Raw genomic sequence first — 23,069 nt, 5'->3', positions numbered from 1 at the left:
AAGAAAGGTAGAAAAACTTTTACAAAGTTTGTAAAAATTTTTCTTGACTTTCCTTACCTTTTTTTCTTTAAACCAAACACAGCCTAAAATGGATTTTAGTGCTCAGGGGCGGCTGCATTTATTTCATTCTCAGTCTGTTGCAAGAGCACAGAAATGTGGGGGAAACTATGGAAATTGATGAGCGTATAGGGTGTGCAATGATTGATAGCTGATGCTCTCATAAACTTGTTCAACATGCGACAGTTGAAACTCAGGTGCTGCTGTTCACTCCCAGGAATTTTTTGTTTGGCAAATAACTCATTTCTTTGTGCAAATGACCTGAATCTACCACTCAAGTTCTTTGCGATTTTGGAAATTAATCCATCGCTCTCTGTATATATGAGAAAATCTTTTCCATATCATAGTTGAACCCTATATATATCTATATATATATATATATATATATATAAACTTGTTCAACATGGGACAATTGAAAATCAGGTGCTGCACTTCAAGTAATTTTCAGTTTGACAAATAACTCATCTCATGTATAATTAGACTGAAGCAAGGTTCTCATACGAGGGGCAAATGACCGGAATCTACCACTCAAGTTCTTTGTGATTGTGACCTCGCCCTGCGATTCGGGAGATGAATCTGTTCATGCTTTTTAAAACCGAACCAGTCAAGAGTCCGGTTACTGATTCGAACGGTCCGACCGTTCGACCCATTCTAACAAAATTTTAAAAAAAATTAAAAAATTAAAAAACAGTCAAAATCATTTAAACAGTTAACTGACCAATTCAACGGTTTACTGACCAAAATCAACGATTTTAGGGGGAAATGGAACTGGTCCAGTCCGGTTTTAGATGACCGGACTAAAACGGAAAACGATTTTAGGTGACCGATTCCCGGTTTTTCCGGTCCAGTCCGGTTTTGAATACCTTGAATCCGCTAGCGCATGTTGATTTACATAGCGATTACTATGACGAAAAACAACAGAATGGATCTCTGCAATTAAGGATCAATAATACTTGAATGGTTTCATCATGTAAATGTTATGCAATATCGGTATCATTTCTTGGTTGTGTTTATATTCTGTTTTCAAAACTGAAATAAAAAACATGTTATTCTCGTTTCAAAAACATGTTTTATCTAATTAGTCAATTTTATATTCCATAAATCATATAATTTCTATACTAAAAATTTGTTTTTGTTCAATAATCAATATTTTTTGGTTTCAAAAACATGTACTGTTTTTTTAAACAAAACCAACTTGTTTTTCTTTTTAAAAACAAGAACAAATTTTAAGAACATATTTTTGTTTTTTTTCTGATGTGATTCTAAAAACAAATGAAAACAAAAATAACCATATTATAGAACGCCCCCTTACATGACAGATCCAAACTGGATCTATTAATTGTTAAGATAATAGAATTCTGATATAAATATCAAGTAGGTGAATACTATTTTAGGCAAGGTTCAAAATATCAATACAGGGGGATAAGCCGGTAGGGCATATCAGCCGGTCTCGATACTGTTTTTTATGTTTTTTTTTAAACTGGTTAAGAGGGGCCGATTTAGGATCGGTCTACCCCCTGAACTCACCGACCCAAAACACCCCCTGTAGGGGCAATGTCGGGAAGGCTCCAATACGACGTATCGGCCGATACGGGCCAAAACGTGACAATTTTGATCCTTGAATTTAGGTTGATCGGATCATTGGAGGGAGCACTTGGGGTACAAATAATATCACATTCAGAATCTCTAATGGAAGATTACAAAAAAAAAGAAGTAAAAAAAAAAGAAAGCTCTAATGAAAGGGGCAAATACAAAACCAACCTGCCAATTGCCACAACATAAAATTTGATGCACATTATAGATGGCGGTGACCATTTGCATGAGATTGTCTTGTGAACAATATCAATTTCTGGTCTGTCGTTAAAATTAAATCCACAAAATTTTATAATAAGCCCAACAGAAACGAAACAGATTGCTTTTTTCCAAGAAGATATCTCTAGCTAAGAGGAAGGAGCCTCGTTAGCAGCAGCTTCAAATGTCTCTCCAGCAACAAGTTCTGGGACGTCATCATCATCTTCCTGTGCTGCAACTGCACCAGGTACCTGCTTCTGAAACTGCTCCGCAAGCCGCCTCAGATTGTCCAAGTTATCTGGCCCTGTAAATTATACGAGTAAACATCAAGGCAAATTCATGAGTACAAAGTGAGGACATTGAACGTCTCCCGAGCATGTACACATCTGACACCAATATAAATAGGAGCAAGGTTATTGAACCAGGAACCACATGTTCCTGGAAAACCATGATCTGAATATAAAATTCTCCACAGAACAATATGTTGGCATCAGGAAGTTTAAACGTGCATATTCCACAGTTTATCGTTGTTTCATTTCAGAGCATAGGGTAACATGAATTTAACACTTAGCCTATTTGCACTCACGTACATTTAAATTGAGCCTAAGGTTCTCTTTGTTTCTCAGCAAAATGGATGTGAGATGTAAGGATGAAACAAATCAGCTATTATTTCCAACTTTCTAGAAGTTTTCAACCACTTTAATTTGTTTACACTAAAAAGGGAGATGGCATGACAACAAAGAAATCAACAATTGACTATCTTGCTAAAAGGTCTAAGTAACATAAATAAATTATTTCCTAGCAAATACTTCAAACAGTGATTTGTATTTGACTCTACCAAAAAGTGATCTAAGATTCATGATTAGAAAAATCATAGGATTCAAAAAAATTAAGTTTTTTTTTGCACAAAAAAAAAAAGATTCAGATTAAGAATGGAAAAGTAAACAGTCCTTCACACTTTTCCCATTAAAGAAATTTGGAATGGAATGATCCCTCCCAAAGAGAGGGATTTCTGTTGGGAAGCATACCATATGAAGATTAATAACGTACAGAGGAAGGCCACTTATAAAAAAACCTACAGAGAAGAGGCCTGGTTGACACATATATCCTTACATTTGTATCCTTTGTAAATTGTAATCTAAGTAGAGAGAGAACTTACCATATACCAATCTCCTCTTCTTTTGTTACAAGCATTTGGACTATGCTTTTTTTTATTGCTCTGTTAGGGTGGAGGTAGACTCCAATGGGTTTGGAAACTCTCCTTCACCAAAGAGAGGGAAAATATAGAGATGTACCAGGGCAGCAGTTTTGTGGTGGGATGAAAGGAATGAGACTCTTCCGAGACCAGATCCAAGATGGAGAAAAAAATAACTATCATATAAAACATCACAACGAAAGTTGTCCATTGGCTCAAAACAGTAGAGCTTTTCAAAGACTTCATTGCTAGATATATCATCTGTGATTGGCAACAGGTGACCAACTCTTTGGCCCCTAGGGCTATTGTCATATCCCAATGGGAATCACTGCTAGAACACTTGATGAAGCATTGAAGCTTAACTTTGATGAACACAACATCAGTAATCCAAGCCAATCAAGGATGATATGAATTTTGAGGAATCATCACTAAGACAAATCTCTCTTATGGACCACTTGATTATGAAAATTTAACAAGGGATGAGGTACTAGCTATTTACAAAAGGTTTGAAGACACCTAAAGATCTGAACAATACAAACCTAATAAATGAAGGGGATTGCAATGTGGTGGCAGGCTGGATGCAAAATGAGGATATGAAGGAGATAAAGGAACTCACAAGAAACAGAAATATAAAAACAATAGGTGTTCACAATTCAGCTCATAGGTTCATAAAATCATTGTCAAAACAAGGGGTGACTAGAGAAGATTATTTTGTTAAGTGGGCGGAAGATCCTTTATTTGGTAGTGGGGGAATCCTTGTGAACAAGTACTGTAGCAAATCCCTCTTCTAAAGTCTATAAACATATTGCTTCTATTATATAAGAATAATTTTTATCAGCACTATTATAATAAGAACTTTTTTTGATAGATTATAAAAATAAGAACATTAATCAAGTTGTTTTGAAATTTGTCATCTTTTCTCTATCCGTTTAAATCTTTACTTTGCAAAGGTGCTTGTTCACACCCCCACCGATATGTTCAATCTGAAACCCTTTCACTTTTCTTTCCCTTATCCATTTCAGATCCGTTTTCCCTCTTCATCCCCCAGCATGAAGATAAGGACGAGTCTACTGCTTGGGATTGCTTACTAAACATGGCTATTAATTGGGCTAAAGCATTGGACCATTTCTCACAATTCTCTTATGCAGACAATTGGTGAAATTAGGAATTGATTGCAAAAAGCTCTACTATTAAGAACAAGCCTATTGTGGATTGGAAGCCCCATGAAGAAGGTTTTATCAAGCTAAAATTTAATGGTAACAGCCTAAGTAATCCTGGGCCTTCTGGTATGGGAGAAATCTTCAAGAATGCAGAGGATCAGATCGTTTGCCTTATTCTCTGGTCCAATTGGAGTGGGGGATGCTGTGAGTGAGGAGGCCCAAGCAGCTTTGCAGGGAGTACAGATTGCTAGAGAACAGAATGTTGGGAGATTGCTGTTTGAAGGTGATTCTAAATTGGTAATCAGATAGCTGAAGGAACCGGAGAATGTAGCTTGGTCCTTTAAGGGGGCCATGAGAAAATTCAAGTAAGGGATGCTCTGAGGCTGCACCTTGTGCAGTTGTGCTTCAATGTGGGAAGTTTTCATAGTGTGTAAACCCTCTTGATTGATTATTGCCATTTGTCAAAAAATCACCTAATGGGTTTGCGGAAAGAATTGATTCAGATGAAGAGATTATAAATAGGCTTTATAAAGTAATCTATATGTTTAAAAGTGACAAGAACAGGCTGAATACAATCATTTATCAATTATCCAGATATCAGAATGCAACAGGGATTTTTGGTAATAACATGGCTATTTGGCAGAGAAAGATAAAAGCACTGGGTAAATGTTGATATATGGTTAATTAATATTTGTGTTTAGTTATTCTAATAATTGCTGTTTTTATTTAGTCAATTTGCTAATTTAGTTAATATTTATATTTTTCAACTAATTAGTGGACAGCAATTGGTGCTTCAGCTCAAAATCTACAAACAATTGCTATCAAAGTTCTAAGCTTAACATGCAATGCATCAAGTTGCGAGCGGAACTAGAGTGTGTTTGAGCATGTATGTCTTTAATAAATTTACTTGTGTAATAATTTATCTTATATTCATATTTTACATTTAAATTTTAAATTTTTTAGTAATTTAATGCTACTTTATGAATTCACATATACTAAAAAGAGGAATCGCTTGGATCAAAAGCGATTAAATGATTTGGTGTTAATTAAGTTCAACTAGATGTTGAGAGAGAGCTTTGATTCACGCAATTACATTGATCCCATTTCTCTAAAAGATATTGATGAGCAATGAGTATTTATTGGGAGAGATGGATAGGGTTGAAGATGATTTGGTGTTTGAGGGTGATTCACTGACACAAGGAGATGTTGCTCGTGCTTCTAGAGTTGAAGAGCCACAAAGATGTACAAGATGTAGGGGCTCAAGCTCAACTTCACAGCTACGAGTCAAGTGGCCCAAGTCAACCAATTCTAGAAGACTTAGCACATTAGGTTCCCAACTTCATTTGGAAGATGAAGATGCATTTGACATAGAAGAAAGAGAAGAAGAGAACGTGATGATTACAAATCTGATGAGTATGAAGATGATGTGGAATTTCCAAATGAACAAGAGGAAAATGATGAGGAAGAATGAAAGTTGGAATCTTGAGGAAAGAAGAATCAAGAATGGATGAATGGAGTCAATGGTCATATGAGAATATGATTTTGAGATTTTGTATAGGTAGTGAACTTACTTTTTGTATAGGTTGTGCTTTGTGAATGATGATTGATGAACGAACTCTTTTTTATATTAGAAAATTGATATTGGCATATTTAAATAGTTAATAGAATAAAAGATAGCTTGTTAGTTTTAATATTTTTCAAATCTAATTACTTATTTGCTTATTACAATAAATGATTAATTTTTATATTGATTTTGTTATGTGTGCACCATGCAGAGGATACCAATACCAAGAGGTTTGTGTCTTTAAACTTCTTTAATGCTGATTATTTAATGCTGAATAGGTTGTGCTCATAGGCATATTCTTTAATTCTTTTATATTTATATTTTATATTGAATCATTGAATGTGTTAAACTGTTCTTTTTTGTTTGGTAGTCCCCTTTAATTATTTAATGCTGATTTCTTAATTATGTAGATTGCTGATTGCATATTTTCCTGATTAACCAATTGAACTAATAATTGATTTTAGATTTTCTCATTGATGATTGCATACTTTATCAGTTTATCTCTAATTTTTAATTCTGTAGATTGATGATTGCATATTTTCCTGATTAACTTTAGATTGCTGAACTAAGTATCTAAGTATCTAACCAACTGAACTAAGTGTTATTGAATATTTCCTGATTTCTTAGAATTTCTACATGTTTTCTATTTTTTTCTATTTTTTCTATTTCTTAAGGATTTTTTATTTTGTGTGCCTCGCCTTGCACCTTGCGCCTCAGGCACATTTGGAACCTGTCACTTTTTGTGTGCCTTTCGCTTGGGGGAACCCTTGGAGGTATACAGTTTATGTATTCACCACCCCAATGTCTAAGTTGTACCACAAGCATATAACTCTATTTTGTAAATTTAATAAAACATTGTTGTTACTCATCAGAAAAAAGACTTTCACAACTATGATCAGAAACCAGGAGCTTGTGAACAAGTGGAATAGCCAATCCCTTCTCTAAAGTCTATAAATATGTTTCTTCTATTATATAAGAATTGTAATTGAGTTGTTTTGTAATGTGTACTCTCCCTTCGACTCTTCTTTCCTTTGTAAAAGTGCTAATTCACTCCCCCCACCAATATGTTCGATCTAAACCCTTTTACTTTTCTTTCCCTTATCCCATTTCAGATCTGATTTCCCTCTATTTCTCACAACATGAAGATCATGAGACATTTTCTCCTTCTCATCATATATCACCAGCACACCTATTTTCTAACAATTCATTTCTCACAAAAATGGAGTTCTTGAAAGTCAAAATGCCATGAAAATGAACCCCTCTAACTAAACGCATTCTTCATTCTTCCCCACCTAAGCATAACCACTTGAAAAACAATTCAACCTCCAAAGTGAGGACCATCTAGGCATGTGAAGAAAGCAAAATCTACTTCCCACAAGTTATCAACATCAGTGTTGCCTGACAGTAGAGTTTTTGCCTTTTTGGATGAGCTATCACTCTTTCATTTCTTGCCTTATATGTGCAAGCACCCATTGAAGTACGGAAGTGTTACTGAAAGGGACACAAAAAAAGATACCTATCAAAAACAGGGACATTAAAACACTGGTCCAAGTATCCAAAATCTTCTCTTTGCTTGCTGTAAGTTGAAGCATAAAAGGACAGCTTCACACACAACATGCTTAAGCGACATATGAGAGTTTAGTTCATTTTGAAGCTTCAAATCTTTTTACATACAAGTCTACTAGTTTTTGCATACTACCCCATAGGCAGCAACCAACAATGCAAGAACATGGTTCTCATTTTATATCAAGCTTGAAGGCCTAGTACAAGAGAAACCATATTTTAGATTTTACATCCAAATTATTGAGTTGGAAAATGCAAGAACATGGTTCTCATTTTATATCAAGCTTGAAGCCCTAGTACAAGAGAAACCACAGTTTAGATTTTACATCCAAATTGATGATTTGGAAATACATCAAGGATCCCAACAGCATTGACAACAGAATCAGAAGAATTATACTCAAGAGAAGAAAGAAAAAAGTTTTATCTCATTTGCTTTTATTTTCTATCAATAAAAAATACATTTTCTATTTGAAGTGTTGTGTTTCACATTTAATGCATAAAATGGGCCAACGGTGTCATTTCTCAATACTTATAACTTGTAAAATTAATCAAACTTCTAAAATGTACGATCTTTTTTACAATGATTTGTTAAAACACAAAAATGACACGTTTAAAAAAGCTCAGTACTATACTCTAAGAGTGTTAATGACTTATACTATAGAAGGTTCCAGGCAGTGCCAGTGCCATACAGGTATGTATCCTGTCAGATACTTGTACAGTGATGTTCAGTATCTGAGTCTCAAAGGGTAGAACCATGAAAGATTGTAATCAAATGTTATCAATCAAATAATAGCACCTTTCAAGACAGTCATGACATAATGAACATAGAACAAATAAGACATGAATTTGGAATGCAAAAGATAAAAAGGCACAAAATCTATCAGAAAAAAAAAAGATAAAAATGCACATACCCAATTGGTTGATGATCCCCGGGAGAAGATCTTGCAATTCTGTAATTGAAAAGATCAAATTATAGCTCCTCCAACCATATAAAATAAACAGAGAACATATAATGGCTTGCCCACAAGTAAGGATGGTGGTCCCTCCCCTCACTCACAGAAGTACAAATGTTAAACTTAAGCAGTCATAGCCAACAGAAAGCATTAATTACAACCATTTTATTGTACAAGCAGATCATATTCTGGAATTAAGTGAATAATTAATTGCAAAAGACAAAATCCCCATTAAATATTTATGCATACCATTGGGAGCTAAAGAATCATTTTGCTCAATTTGGAATCCAGTGTTAGAGCAGGTAGATATAAAACTGGAATCTGAGAAGACATTTTACCTATCTAAAGGAAGTAAGCTCAAAAGCACTCTAGCAAATACCTTTCTCTTACCTGTCTAAAGGAGGTAAGCTCACCTTAATCACAAGCACTTTACCTAACCATCCAATTTAATACCTTTCTCTTCCCAATACTGGCCAAAGGGGGTAAAAAGCTCAGCTTGAAAAGAGGAGCCCAAGTTGCACAATGTTGGTTGGAGTTAGGTGTGCTTTCCTAAATCTGCTGTTGGGTTGGGAACTAGGAAATTCCAAGCAGTGAATCAGGCTCCAGTTATTTCCTAAAGGTTCACCTTGGAAAGGGAATCAAAAAAGTCCAAGTTCAGTTCAAGTTGGGGAGGATGGGATCCAAATTCAGACAAACAACCTTGGTTTGCTCATCTTGGAAGAGTATTGAAAGAGTACATAATGATGCTGCTGCTGAGGTGAAATTCAAAGTGGGGAGGGATTCCACAGTCAAATTCTGGATTCTAGAATGATGTTTGATATGGGATCAGCCTGTTGCAGCTCTGTTTTCAAAACCTGTTTGCAGTGGCTGCCTAACAGGAGGCATCATTTGATAAGTGCTACAAAGGTCTGTTGATAGAGCACTCTGGGTTCCCAAAATTCACAGAAACCTTCGAGACTGGAAGCTGGAGAAGGTCAGCAACTTGCAACGTTATGATGACAATTGACAGCATCTGGATATGGGAGCACAGTGGATGTTTCTCACTCAGGAGGCAGATTATAGAACCTAAACATTTTGATTTCCCTAGTAGAATTGAATGGAAAGCAAATGTACCATAAAAACTCGCCTTCTTGGTGTAGACTGCAGCATTAGTCAAAAGTCACACACAGGATAAGATGATAAAGAGGGGCATGGAATCCAACACAAAGGCTGTGAGTTCTGTAATTGTGAGCTTGAATCAGGTGACCATCTGCTTCTACATTATTGAGTCAGTAATAGATCCTGGTGGCACTTTTTAAATGCTCTCAAGTTGTGCCAGTGTTTTCAACACACAATATTGGAGGCTCTCTTCGATTGGCAAGTTGGTTTCTTGAAGAAGGCAAGGCCTCAAGGCCATTCTCACTGGTATAATTTGGCCCATTTGGATGGACAGCAAATAAAATGATTTTCCACAGATATTCCCTCAGTAAGATAAACTGATGAGGAACAATATCAGTATTAGATTGTGGTTCTCCACAGTGGTTTAAAAGCACAAGGTGCAAGGGCCGATTTGCGCCCGAGGCACAAGGCAAGGCACACACCTTTTTTAAGCAAAGCACAAAAATACAAAAAATTGCTAAAAATTTGAAAATATGTCAATTTTCAAAAAATGCAAAAAAAAATCAAAAATACTAAATATAATATTAATAAGAATATAAACGTAAATTATAAAATTAATTGTTTAAAAAACCTATTATCTAAAATTAAAATACATAAACATAACATGTAAAGCATATTCAAATGAATATTTAAAAATAAAATCAAACATATAAAACATTCTCAAGCATGTAAAGCCCACAATCTCTTTTTTTCCTCAATTGCATTACTTCAAGTAGCCAATGTGATGTAAAACATATTACATTCCTGATTCTATGAGTCACCTTTGTGCCATGCCCCTCAAGGCAAGCCTAACCGAAGCTTTGAGAACCCCTCTATTTGCTAATGTTGTTCACTCATTCATCTTAATAAAATATCTTCTTAAAGGGCAATTAAAATTATAAAATCATTATTTTTTTGAGTGAGAATTAAGAATTTAAGACCCAAACACGGATTTGTTTGGGCTTGCCTCGAGAGGCATGGTTGGCGGCCCAAGGGTGGAGCCCCTAGCCCAGCCGCTAGGTTTCAAAAAAGCAAAAGAGCGTACAATTTTCAAAAGGTGCACAGCTAGGGCCAAGGCACAAGGCACACCAGAAGTGTGCCTTTTAAAAGTGTTGTGCCTAGGACCTGGGTGAGGCACCTACCCTAAAATGCACATCGCCTGTGTGCCTCTCCAAGAGGGTGTAGTTTGCAAATACCCCCTCTTGATGACTTGGGCCTAATTTTAAGAGATTGATATTTTTTTAATACATGTTAAGTTGTTTCCTTTTGTATAGGAAATCTAATACAACAACTCACTCTATAGGTAGCTTTGCCTAGTGAACCTTTTGAGCAAAGCCTTTTTTAAACGAATGGTACCTGATATTTCCAATAAATATATATCACATTAACCAGACATGAATATTACAAACATAATTTTCAGGGTACAGCAACAAAATTAAACAACCTAAAATACTAGGCTTAGCACATAAATCCAAGAATGACCACCATTCTTGTGAAGCAATTCATGACATATTTGCACAAACTGAAATTCAAAAAAGACAACAGCATTGTTTTAAATAAAGAGAGTAGTAAAGAATACTTTTTGTCTGAGGAGAGCCACTAACAACCCAAGTGTTGGCAGCAATGGAGGCTTGAACTGAAATAGGAGAAAAGCAAGTATTAGAATGAGAAAGCAAATATAAAGTTGGCAATGGTTGATAAATGTTTTTAAGGCCCTCATCACGGTGGGTTATCACCAGTATTTTAAAAACCACAGAAGGCTTGCCTTGAGGCTTATATCAAGGAATGGCTCAAGAAAAATGCCTTGAGTCCCATAACTAAAAATATATATCACATTCTTGAACATTAAGTATTACCTTTAGGGTTCAAAAACTGGACCACTATATCATCCATAAAAATGTTGACTTCCTCGATAGCAGGGATAGCATTCACCCCTATCCTTTTCAGGGTACTTTGAAGCCTTTTGTCATCTGTGGTTGTAGTCTTATGAACCGCCTTCTTTTTTCTATAATCAAAAGCATACTACATGGTACTTATCAAAAAAAGGCATAATACATGGTTCATAACACACAACAGACAAATTTAAAAACTAGATACAGGTCTATAGCAGAAAAACTGATATTTGCAAAAACTAAAGAACAGAAGTTATGAACAAAAAAGAATTCAGTTTCAATTTCCAAGATATATAATCAAATACCATAGAGCCTTCATTAAACCCAATTCATTTCCATCAATGACAATTAGCTAACAGACGGTTGCAATAGATTTTAAAGAAAATATGTAAACTTCCGACTATGTAGCCAATTCTTGGATGAGGTAGCTAGGAACAAAGTTGTCAAGGAGTGTAGGCAATTCTAGGCAATAGGGGGTCACCTAGTTGCCTAGTCAACTGAGCATGCATTTAGGCAAAGCATAGGTGATAAGGATTTAATAAAATAAAAATCCAAACCATGGCCAGCACCATAGTTTTATATACCATTGAAGATGCATATTAATTGAAAAATACCAATTCTCTTTATTAAGAATATTAGATTTCCTCTCATAACATGGCAAAGCAACTTTTTTTTTTCAACTCAAAAAAAAATTATTAAAACTAAAGAAAAAGAGAATACAACAAGAAATTGCTAGGAATAGAACCCTTTACAACAAAAAGACCCACCACCCTTCTGACATTGAGACCAAAACATATGATGCCTATATACTCCTTACTTAGGTAACCCAACCACCAAACCATTAGCAGACCTCCCAACCCATCTTACATGAAATTGCAATTGTCTTGACTATATACCCCTTCCTTTTTCAACCAACCAATGACTAAACATGGCAAATCATCATATCTAGGACAATAGTATTTTAAATATATTAGTTTCAAAATTTTCGAAAATAATACTAATATAATAAGTACTAAATAGAACAATTTCATAACAAATTAGAAACTAAAGAAGGCTATGATTTTATATGATAAAATTTAAGAAAAAAAAAGTAAAAGAAAAAAAGAACAAGGGTGGACCAATTGATTTATTTAATGTAAGGCAAAGGAAGAAAATAGAACAACCAAAAACAAAGCAACTTCTTTAACCCTTCTTTCTTTTTCTCTTCTCCACACCCATGGTTCTTTTAAATTTCAATAGTGAAACTTCAGAACAATCTATAAATGATATATAATCTATACTATAGTGTGGATGTAGAGTGGAAGATTTTTTAGACCAAACTTACCCTCTATTTCTTTGTTTAAGAAAGGGTATAAAAGTCATTCAATACAGCTCCAATGGCTACTAAAATGCCCATATTTTTCTATTTAATCCATTTCTAATTGTAAGGCTTGAAAATGTCACTTTAGTTATTACTATCCACTTCATTTAATCCCCTCTCATTAAGTCTTAAATTTAAGGCATTATTTCTCATTTTCTCTTATTAAATCGTATATTAATTTATTTTTCACTAATAAATGCTACTAATTAGATCTACGTCAATATCTTTAACAATATAAACTCATACATTTTAAAACTAACTCAAAAGCAATTTATTCTTTATCCAAGTGGTGGATAATCAATTCAATCATCCAAATCAAATTAATCAACCTATGAAGTCATTGTTAGGTAATAAAATTTTTAAAATAAAAAAATACAAAAATTTAAAAATAGGCAAACTTATGATATTTTTATTAATGAAATTTAACAAAATAAGTGTAGTAAACAAACTTTATTTTTATTGATAATGAAAATGAAATGCATAATTTAGAATTGACAAAAAAATGAAATTATTTTATTGTTTGGCAGAGACCAATAGTCAACTTTTCGGTCAAATGTGTTAACATTTAATGTGATAAATAAATAATAAAAATTAATAAAATATAAACATACAAAAATGAAAAAAAATAAATAAATTTTGCAAAAAAAAAACCATTCAGACATGCATAATATCATATAATTATCATATTAAACAAAAAGTGTAACATATCCAAATTATTTTTACACATAGAAATACAAAAAAAAAATAGAAAATTTGAATACATCTATAATTCTATATTTACACTACTATTAGAAATATGAATATTGTGGAACTTTCTACTGACTAAAATACTCAATTTTGAATTTAATCACTATTTAATTGTGAGGTTTAAATTGTAAAGTAAAGAATTACTTTTCACCTCATTCAGCTCCCTCTATTTAAACCTTACATTTCTTTGATAAATGAACAAAAAAAAGATACAGCAAAAAGATAAAACATTACAAAAAGAAGAATATAGCCAAGCAAGTAAGCCTATCAATGATATTTGAAACTTCACAACTCGATCCAATTATCACATATTTGGATGAGGTGTTTATGTAATCAGAATTGGATTTTGCAATTTGCATCCGATTAATAATAAAAAATACATATTTATAGAATTTTTTTTATACATTATTACTATCAATATCATCATCTAGAATTGTCATGTACAAAGCACGTGCACACTTACTAGTATATAATAAATGCATTAACAAACGTATCAGTAAGGTGTAGCCATTATCAATAATATTATAAGAAGGCACATGCTTTGTCATTTTTTATCAATAAAGGAGCACACTTTGTCATTTGTCACCTAGGCCGACACTTTATTGCCTAGGCAGAAGCCTAGTTGTCTAGACAAGTGGCTTGTTGCCATAATAAGTCGTGGCTCTAAAGTGAAATGCCCAGCCAAGGGTAGCTCGCAAAAAACTATCATGACAATTGCACCACTAATTGAATTCTTCAAGGAAAATTTGCAATTTTGTATTCAATGCCTCTATGGAAGAAACTGTATTCCCATATACCAGCAGGTCAAGAAGATGAGGACATCATCGAACTGTTGTGCATACAATGGGTTGCACATCATAGTTAATAGCTATTAGAAACATTTACATCAATAAATTCAAGCATTGCTTCTACCTTGTTAAATGTATTAAATCTTTGAAAGTTAGTTTATGTGAAAGTTCTATACAAAATGAATTTGTTGATATTAAGGACATTAAAAATTATATAAAAATAGTAGTTTCTAAAAACAGGCATGATAAACCAAATTCCTTGAAATAAAAAGCCAAGTAAATTCAAAGGAAATGTAAAATGCAACCCTTAAAAAGGAAAGAACAAGACATCTGAAATTTATTGTTTTTAAATAGTACCATACAACCAAGTTATATGACAAGTAGCAACTTTCAGAAATAGCCTGCATTAAAAGTAGGATAAGCAACCAAATTCAAGATGACCAACCCATCCATGAGGTGGCCTATTCATTGAAGATCACAAATCCATTTGTAGTTGTGCAGTATAAAATAATGAAAGTTACTAATCTTCCACAAGAAAAGAAATTAGCTAACCAAATCAGTTTGCTCTAGAAAGTCTTATCATGTAAGTGCAGAATCTTTGATCTGGCCTCATTTTAAAAGATCACAAGATACATACTCTTCTAAGGATCATCAAACATATTTTAAAAGAATAGTAAGAAACAAAATAGTATTCAACAAACCTTCGCATGCTACCCTTTCCACCAGTGCGAACTGCACCGGCCATCTTCATAAGCTTTTCGCGATTCATCTGAAAATGAACAATGTATCAGGGTGCTAGAATAATCTAATGCTATTATAACATCATAAGTGTTTGCACTATAAATAAAAAAGTAACAGGACGAACAGAACCAAGAATGCAAAACAGGTAAGGCAACACCAAAATATGAGGTCATTCAACAAGGCTAATCAAGATCTTCAGAAAATAGCGTGAAGTTATGTTATGGGGAGAAATATTATGCTTTCCTATAAATAAACGAACTTTTTATTAATTTGGAAATATTAGCACATACAAGCAGCCCTTGGAGAGGCATGAGCTACGATCTCTCCACTAAAGAAGAAAGCAAAAGTAATAAGTTAAAGTTGTGCCCAATACAAAACTTCCCTAGCTGCCCCTTGCTTGGCTAGACAGTCCGCCATAGCATTGCGGATCTCCCCACCCATTGTATTCTTAGGTCCATGTTTCTTGTCAGCACCTTAAACTTTTTAATTTCATTCCTGAAGCACCAAACTACTGAATCTGGGTCCAGAAACCAGCTTATTACAACCTTTGAGTCACCTTCGACAGTTATGTTGGAATGTGCTGATGCTCTTAAATGCAGAATTGGTAAGTTTCCTTTCACCTATTTGGGATTGCCAACAGGAGGTGCTTCAGACTCAGGCATAATATGGAAACCAATCTCAGAGAGGGTCAAAAGGAGGTTGAATGGGTGGAAAGATAAATATTTATCCTTGGGTGGGTGGGGGGAGAATAATTTCAATTAAGAGTGTCTTCTCAAGCTTACCAACCTATTATCTATCTTTATTGAAAATACCAACAAAAGTGGTCGAAGAATTGAGAAGATTCAGAGAGATTTCCTATGGGAGGGGGTGGAGGGGGAAAGAAATTTCACTTGGTGAATTGGGTTAAGGCTTGTAAAAAGAGAGGGGAGGGTTGGGGCTAAGAAGAGTGACAATCTACAATAGGGCTTAATGGGGAAATGGCTACGCACATTTGGCATAGGGAGAGAGAGGAAAACCGATTGCCGAGGAGGGTTGGGAAATATGGGGGGGTGACTGGTAAGGTTCGGTTGGGAATCTAGAGAGGTGAGGGCCTCATAGGGGTGGGTGTGTGTAAGGGATTATGTGATTTGATGGGGAGGAATAGCTGGAGAGCTGGATCATCCTCTAGAAAACAGAGAATTTGTGGTCTGGTCACCCCCAATTAGTGGCAGGATGAAATTCAATTTTAATGGTAGTAGTGTGAGCAATCCAGGGCCCTTAGGAATCGGATCATTCATTTCATTTTATTCCATGCATGTACAGTATTCGGATGAAAAAAATCCTCAGCATCCATTGTTGCCTTGCAATCTTCAGAAAAAGGCATCAATTTCCAGGTAACGTTGCAATTTTGGTTATTCCTATTTTTGTAATGGCATTGATTCTGGTGTAAAGTTGCAAATCACGTTCATTGGCCTTTGGAGCAACACTCTTTACAGGGTATAACATGATACCATGATACCATCATAAAGTGACTCATTATTTTGATGTGATGTTTTAGAGTATTAAAGCACTAGGTGTATTTTTTTGGTAATAGAATAAAATTTACTAAAGAACAGAAAAAATACAAGAGGAGAGAAAGATGACCAGCAGTCACCTGAGAGAAGAGAAAGAAATTAACCTCCCAGCATAAAAACAACCTTATTCACACAAACAAACAGACCTTAAATACTCAAAGCATCAAAAATAAAAAACAAAAGACAAACCAAACCCCCTCAAACTCAACAACCAAGAAAACAAAAAAAAAAAAACACCGAGCACCAAACCAGGAAACAAAAGACAAACTTTGAACAATTTCGCTCTTCCAACAACAATAGAATGAAAAAGACCCATAATTACTTGAAACCACCATCAAAATTAGCCTGTACTTCTTTGTTTCTCTTGCTCAATTTCTTTACCTTCTTGACCTGCCTTATCTCAAAAAAGACCTCCTCTCAACCCACCAAACACTTTGGAGACTTAGAGAATTTCTGGTTTTCAAAATGTTTACTGCATTAGAGAATTTCTCCACGTACTTCTGGTTTTTATGACTGTCCATGATTCTTTCCAACTCCAATGCCACATTTTTCTTAGAAGTTTGATCAACAACTTCAACTTCGCCCTCAGGGGTGGTATCCCTTTCTAAAGTGGCTGGAAACAGGCAATGCCAAACAGCAACAAACTTTAAAGAGGTGTCCGACTCCTCCCCCCTACTATCCAAAGGATATTTTTCTTCCCAACTCCTTGAAAACTTTCCTTGCAAATTCCTTCCCTCCAATAACATGCAACCCCAAAAGTTTACTCAACTCCACATCAAAGTTTACCATTGTCTTCTCAGGTAATCCATACCAAGGCTGCTCTTGTTATCCTCCACAAGCATCTTCCCCTTTACTTATTTTGCCTCAAGTAACTAGAGCTGAATAAACTAACCACATCTTGTAGGGGAACTCATCTACAACCAAAGAGAGAATAGAAGTAATCCCAAATACAGGTCAAAAAAGGACAGGAGATTAGTAAATGAGGAAAGGTTTAACCACTAGACTTACAAAGGAGACACACATGAGGAGAAAGGCAATTGCTTCGCCTTCTTTTCTATAGCATGTCATAGGTGTTAATCTTTCTTTCCCAACAATGAACATATACTTTAGGAAGATTTGGTTTGCACCAAATTTCTCTCACCAGGAAATTCACCCCAAAGGTTTTGAATTGATAAAAAAGGTTAAAGAAGGAAGCACAAGAGACGGGGCCATTAGGTGAGGAGTACCAAACTCTACCATCCAAGAGATTTTGATCCAAAAAGACCCTTTCCAAAATTGAGAGTAGGATAATAACTTAATAAGTGATTCGCACTCATTATCCTTCAAACCCCTTCTAAACCCAAAGTCCCAATTTAAGCCATGTTCTTAGGGGCAAGCCAAATCTAGAAATAGGTTCATTCTTAAGGTTTGTTAATAAATAAAGTACAAGGAGTTGTGTTTTGAGCATCAGATCCTCAAGCCATAGGTCTTCAAAGAATAAGACTATTCCCACAGCCCACATAAAAACAGATAAAGTTGAGAAAGGAAGGCAATACTTCAGAGATTGCTTTCCAAGGGGAATTTTAAGCAATGTGAGACGCAAGTTTTGCAATCAATCCATTGTCCGCTACACCATGAATGCTTCCAATGACCTTGTGCCATAGTCTACCTCCCCCTAAGGGAAACCTCCAAAGCCACTTTCCTAGAAGAGTTGTATTCCTTTCAATCAAATACCCAATACCCAAACTCCTTGCTCATCAGATTTACATACCTGTTCCCATTTCACTAAATGATCTTTCTTTTCTTCACCTGGGTCCCACAAAAAATCCCTCATCATTTTTTTCTGGTTGCTTAGCTATTTTTAATGGGATTTTAAAGGTGGATAAGTAATAAGTGGGCAAAAATATTTAAAATACTATTGCCCTTTTTACAATATGATGATTTTCCATGTTTTGAGAAGAAATTTAATGTTTTAATAAACAGAATTGCTATTTTCAATTAATATGCATGCTCATTGGTATGCAAAACTAGGGAACTAACCAAAATTTAGCTTTTCATTTTATAAAATTCTTATCACCTATGCAACTAACCACCCACTATCTCCAAAATCACCTAGACACCCTGAAAACTCTGATAAAAATATGTCCTAGCTGACCTAATCTTTTATAGACATTAAACCTAATAACGTGTAGAATAGTTGTGGTGTTGGTTGGGTGTCTCACCTTAATGCCTTGATTTACAGCAACTACGCACCCACCTAGGCAACTAGACACTCAACATGCACCTGAAAGGTATGACAAAACCTAATAACCCTAAGCACAAATTAAACCAGATCAAAAGGCAGACCCATCTTACATAGAAGGCAGATAAATATTAACTGTAAGTACATGGGAAGAATCAACAAAATCCAACTAAGAGATAAAAGAACCAGTCTAAAACAAAGCCCCAATAATAAAAAAACCATTTCGACGGTTCCATACAAGAACTTAACCTTATCTATAATCTTCCACAAAACCCCAATGCTATGCCAAGGAGACCCACCCACCCTATATCAGAAATTTGGACATCTCAAAGGTAGTTTCTATGGCAAGCTTTTGACATATGCTCCCTAAGTGAACCATTAAGTCTGGTGGATCAAATGTTAGTGATTCAACCATTCAGTAGTAAGACAGTTTGAAACCATATAACCATACACATTACAGTAAGATTTTACACAAAGATGGTTGGAAGTTTTTTGTTTTGGACGCAGGGTATATGTGCTTGGGAAACAAAAAAGAGGAACTAAAAATAAGCATACCACATCACACAAACAGAGGGGATAAAATAACTTGCTCGTCCTTTTAATAAACAGAAGTTCAGATGAGCACACACACGTACATAGGGAGACTAAATCAAAAGATTTGCCGGCTAAACTTGAAACCATGTTAGACGTTTAACCACACAGATACACATGGTCATGCCTGATATATATCAAGCAAAACTGAAGAATGCAGCAGAATGCAATGTCTATTGGAAAAAGTTCCAACAGCTAAACCCTAACCGACCTGCAATTTTTTCCCCAATTGTTTGCATCCGAAGGAATAGTCCAAACAATCAAGCAAGATCAAGCTATAAATATAATCAGCTTAAACCTAAGTTCCAATAACAACGAAATATCAGAAATCTGATATCACCGAAACGAACATGGGAGGTCTTCAAGAAAGAAACACTGAAACACCAATTTTGAAGGACTCAGAGTAGAGCCTAACCTGAACTGTGCTCTTAAAAATTTGCTCGATGCAATACCCTGGTCCGGCAATGCCAAGGGCAGCCCGCCGCTTTTCTGAAAATTGAACCGCTCAAACCCTAGCCTCTCTCCCTATATCCAAGTAACCTGTTATGCAAAACCCTCCATTTATTTTCCTACTATACCCTTACAAGAGGACCGTGAACCGGTGCCGAAGAGGCGAGTAGAGGCATAAGACCAAAACCATGGTTATAATTTTTTAATTGTATATATATATATAAATGTAATATTTGTAAATATGTTTGTATAATATTTATGTATGTATATACAGTTTATTTTCTTTCTTTTATAGCCAATTTATATAGCTTTTATTACATACATACTTTTTTAATATAAGCCTTATGTTTTTTAATTTACTTTCTATTTTATTTTATGTTTATATAAATTAGTTAATATATACATGCATAATATTTATGTATATAAATACTATTTATTTTATTTCATAGCCAATTTATGTATTTTTTTATTACAAATATATTTTTTTAATATAAACCTTGTGATTTTTTAATTTTATTTTATGTTTAAAAATATGTTTATCTAGACTAGTTAGTATATACATGCATGCTATGATTAGTTGTAATATTTTATATATTAAAGGTACAATTTATTTATTTATGTATAACAATTTTTATCTTTACAACCATTTTTGTCTTAAAATTTATCATATGTTGTATGGTAATAATTTACCTAAATAAAATTATCCATTTATTTATTTTACTTAATTAATCATGTGTATATGTGTGATACTTTTTAAATTTTTATTGTATACTATAACCTTTTTTACTAAATAAAAAATAGCATTACTTAATTTATATAGTTTTTAGATCTTTTTTCAAACGCCCCTTACACAACAACGAAGCTGTTGGGAGAGGATTTAGTTGGGAGTCTTCACCCCACCAGCCCAAAGCAAAACTTGTTTGTACATGGGTATTTTTGTTCATTGTAATTAGATTTGACAACAATAAAAATTTTAAAAATGTACATTTAGAATGTGGGACTAATTGAGGTTACTCATCTTGCTTTATTATTATAACCTTCTTTTTCCATTCCTTTTTACGGTCAATCTTAGGATTGGCCAATATAGCTTCTATTATATTTGCTTGTTTTCCAACAGTTTGGAGACATACCTAATGATCAAAAAAATAGTTTGGAACATACATTTATATAAATATTTTGCTCAATGACTTGGGAAATGTGTTGTGTCTTTGTTTCCTTCTCTTCTTTGATTATGACAAAATTCTTTATTGGACTTGTTACCAAATCTTCTTTCCTTATTTTTCAAGGTTTCATTGGTGGATGTATGGCTTTTATTGTTTTTTTCTGATATAGTTGATCGCCATGTTTTTGTTGTTTTTTTGTGGCGTTAATTTTCAATCATTGTCCGGATTCTAAGGTATCTGAAGACAACTTGATTACAAAACCAATCCCAAAAGAATATGTTTTCTTGTTTTTTTTCCCTCATGTCTTCATATCATTCTTCTCTTAGTTGGTCTATTTACCTTTTGTCAAACTGGTTGAAAACCCTTTTTTTATCGACTTGAGAGTTAAAGTCTATTATTAGCAGGGTTTTATTTTATTTTTTTCAAAGTCTTGTTCTTCTTGTTATTCTAAAACACTTATCTCAAAGTCATCCTTAAGAGTTCATAGGTTTTAATTGATTGAGTTCCTTTCCTTTGTAATGATTCTGGCTCTTCATAAGTGGCATATCTTTATCTTACTCCCAATAATACCAGGTCAATAGCCACTTCTGATTGAGGTCTAGTTATTTCGATAGACCTTCTTGGTAGTACATAGCCCTTTTGTATTTATCTACTTTCACAACTATAGGAAGCTCTTGGCAGGTCAAAGTTTGGTTTAAACCTCAGTTCCATTGGTTCGTCATTTTCTTGGATTATGGATTCTAATTCTATAGATTCCATTGGGGTTGGGTTTTCTTTTGAATTTAATGTCCATTTTTTGGTAAGACTACATCTTACCACATGATCGGTTTGGGTATAGTAACATTATTTTTTATGTTTGTTTGAAATAAAGTGGTACTCCCTTTTTTATACTCACACCATTGGGGTTTGGTTTTCTTTTGAATTTATGTCCATCTTTTGGTAAGACTACATCTTACCACATGATCGGTTTGGGTACTCCCTTTATGAACACGTTCACAAAGCATCAACATCTGATCAACGGTGAATTGACGACTTTAAAAGGAATATATAGAGAAGGCAACATAAAGGCTTTGGAGTTGGAGAAGAATTGTGAGAAATTTCAAATTGTCATTGCTTTGGTTCTCTTGGAAAATTTTTCATACCAAGTCTCAATGATTGCAATGGCTAAAGTCAGTGGTGAGGACAAAGTTGGGTTTTCAAAAAACTAAGTGTCATGTGATGTCATATGTAAATGGAATGTATTGGACAAGGGAAGGTTACTATGAAAGTTTAGGGGTACTTTATGTAATTTTCAATAGTTCAAGATAGTTCAAATAACCTATATTATATTTCAGGTTGGGTTGGGCCGTGATTGGAATATTGTGGGCATTGAAATTTGTGGGTTGGGTTGGCCCGATTAGGGTTTCTAGGGCAGTCCAAGAATGATCACCTCTATCCTCTACTCGCTCATGCGTCAACATTTCCCTTTGATAAGATTCACATATTTCGTATTGAGTAAAATACTTAAACTACCCCTAGCTTTTAGGAAATTGACTAAAATTTATCCTACCATTTGAGAAATCCCTAGCCATACATTTTTTTTACCATTAATAATTAATTGTTAGCAACCATTAACGAAAAGATGCAAAAGACAATTTTATGCTTCATTCTTCTTCAAATTTCAAAATGGTAACATTGAAATAATTAAGTAACATTTTTTCTTATAATATTGGGATTGTCAAGTATTGTTTTTGCTCCAATATTAGAGTTCTCAAGGTTAATGAAACCCACAAGTAAAATGTAAGGCATCACCTCCCTATTCGGTTATTCTTATATCTTTTTCTATTTAGAGAAAAACTTTTTGCATATTCATTTTGTACCACAACCACACGTTCAAAGATTTTCTATCACAACCATTTGAATGGATTTTATTGAATTTAAGAAACTTGAATGAATTCACAACACCAATGGAGAACTTCACCAAACAAACTATTGTTAGTCACTACCAATATTAGGCTTTGTCCCCCAAGTTACGAGCCCTTTATCTCCCTCTAATCTTCATTTCATCTTCACTGTACACGACCCAAAATAGAGAAGGCCACTCCTCAACGATTTCATCTTTCCTTTGCATGCCAAGTCATGAACAATGAATTGGATTTATGAA

General features: G+C 34.4%; 1 protein-coding gene across 2 annotated transcripts; it reads right to left on the bottom strand.

Annotated features, from left to right (window-relative positions):
* Positions 1–1,825: 1,825 nt before the first annotated feature.
* On the bottom strand, positions 1,826–19,953 carry LOC148853055 (nascent polypeptide-associated complex subunit beta-like). Of its 2 annotated transcripts, none has more exons than XM_088946347.1 (6): positions 19,729–19,953; positions 14,909–14,976; positions 11,277–11,425; positions 11,000–11,056; positions 8,242–8,280; positions 1,826–2,152 (listed from the first exon to the last, which is right to left on the bottom strand). In XM_088946347.1, exons 2-6 carry the CDS (start codon positions 14,974–14,976, stop codon positions 1,998–2,000), a joined length of 468 nt encoding a protein of 155 aa, XP_088802473.1. In that variant the 5' UTR covers positions 19,729–19,953; the 3' UTR covers positions 1,826–1,997. The 2 variants fall into 2 exon arrangements, with proteins under 2 accessions (XP_088802473.1, XP_088802474.1); XM_088946348.1 differs by having other exon boundaries at positions 19,525–19,793.
* Positions 19,954–23,069: the final 3,116 nt, after the last annotated feature.

The sequence above is a fragment of the Nelumbo lutea genome, chromosome 5 (genome assembly GCF_056320005.1).
Source record: "Nelumbo lutea isolate HS-2025 chromosome 5, American lotus-T2T, whole genome shotgun sequence".
In the NCBI taxonomy this organism is placed as follows: Eukaryota; Viridiplantae; Streptophyta; class Magnoliopsida; order Proteales; family Nelumbonaceae; genus Nelumbo; species Nelumbo lutea.
Note: the sequence above shows the minus strand (reverse complement) of the source record. Positions and strands in the feature narration are given on the sequence as shown.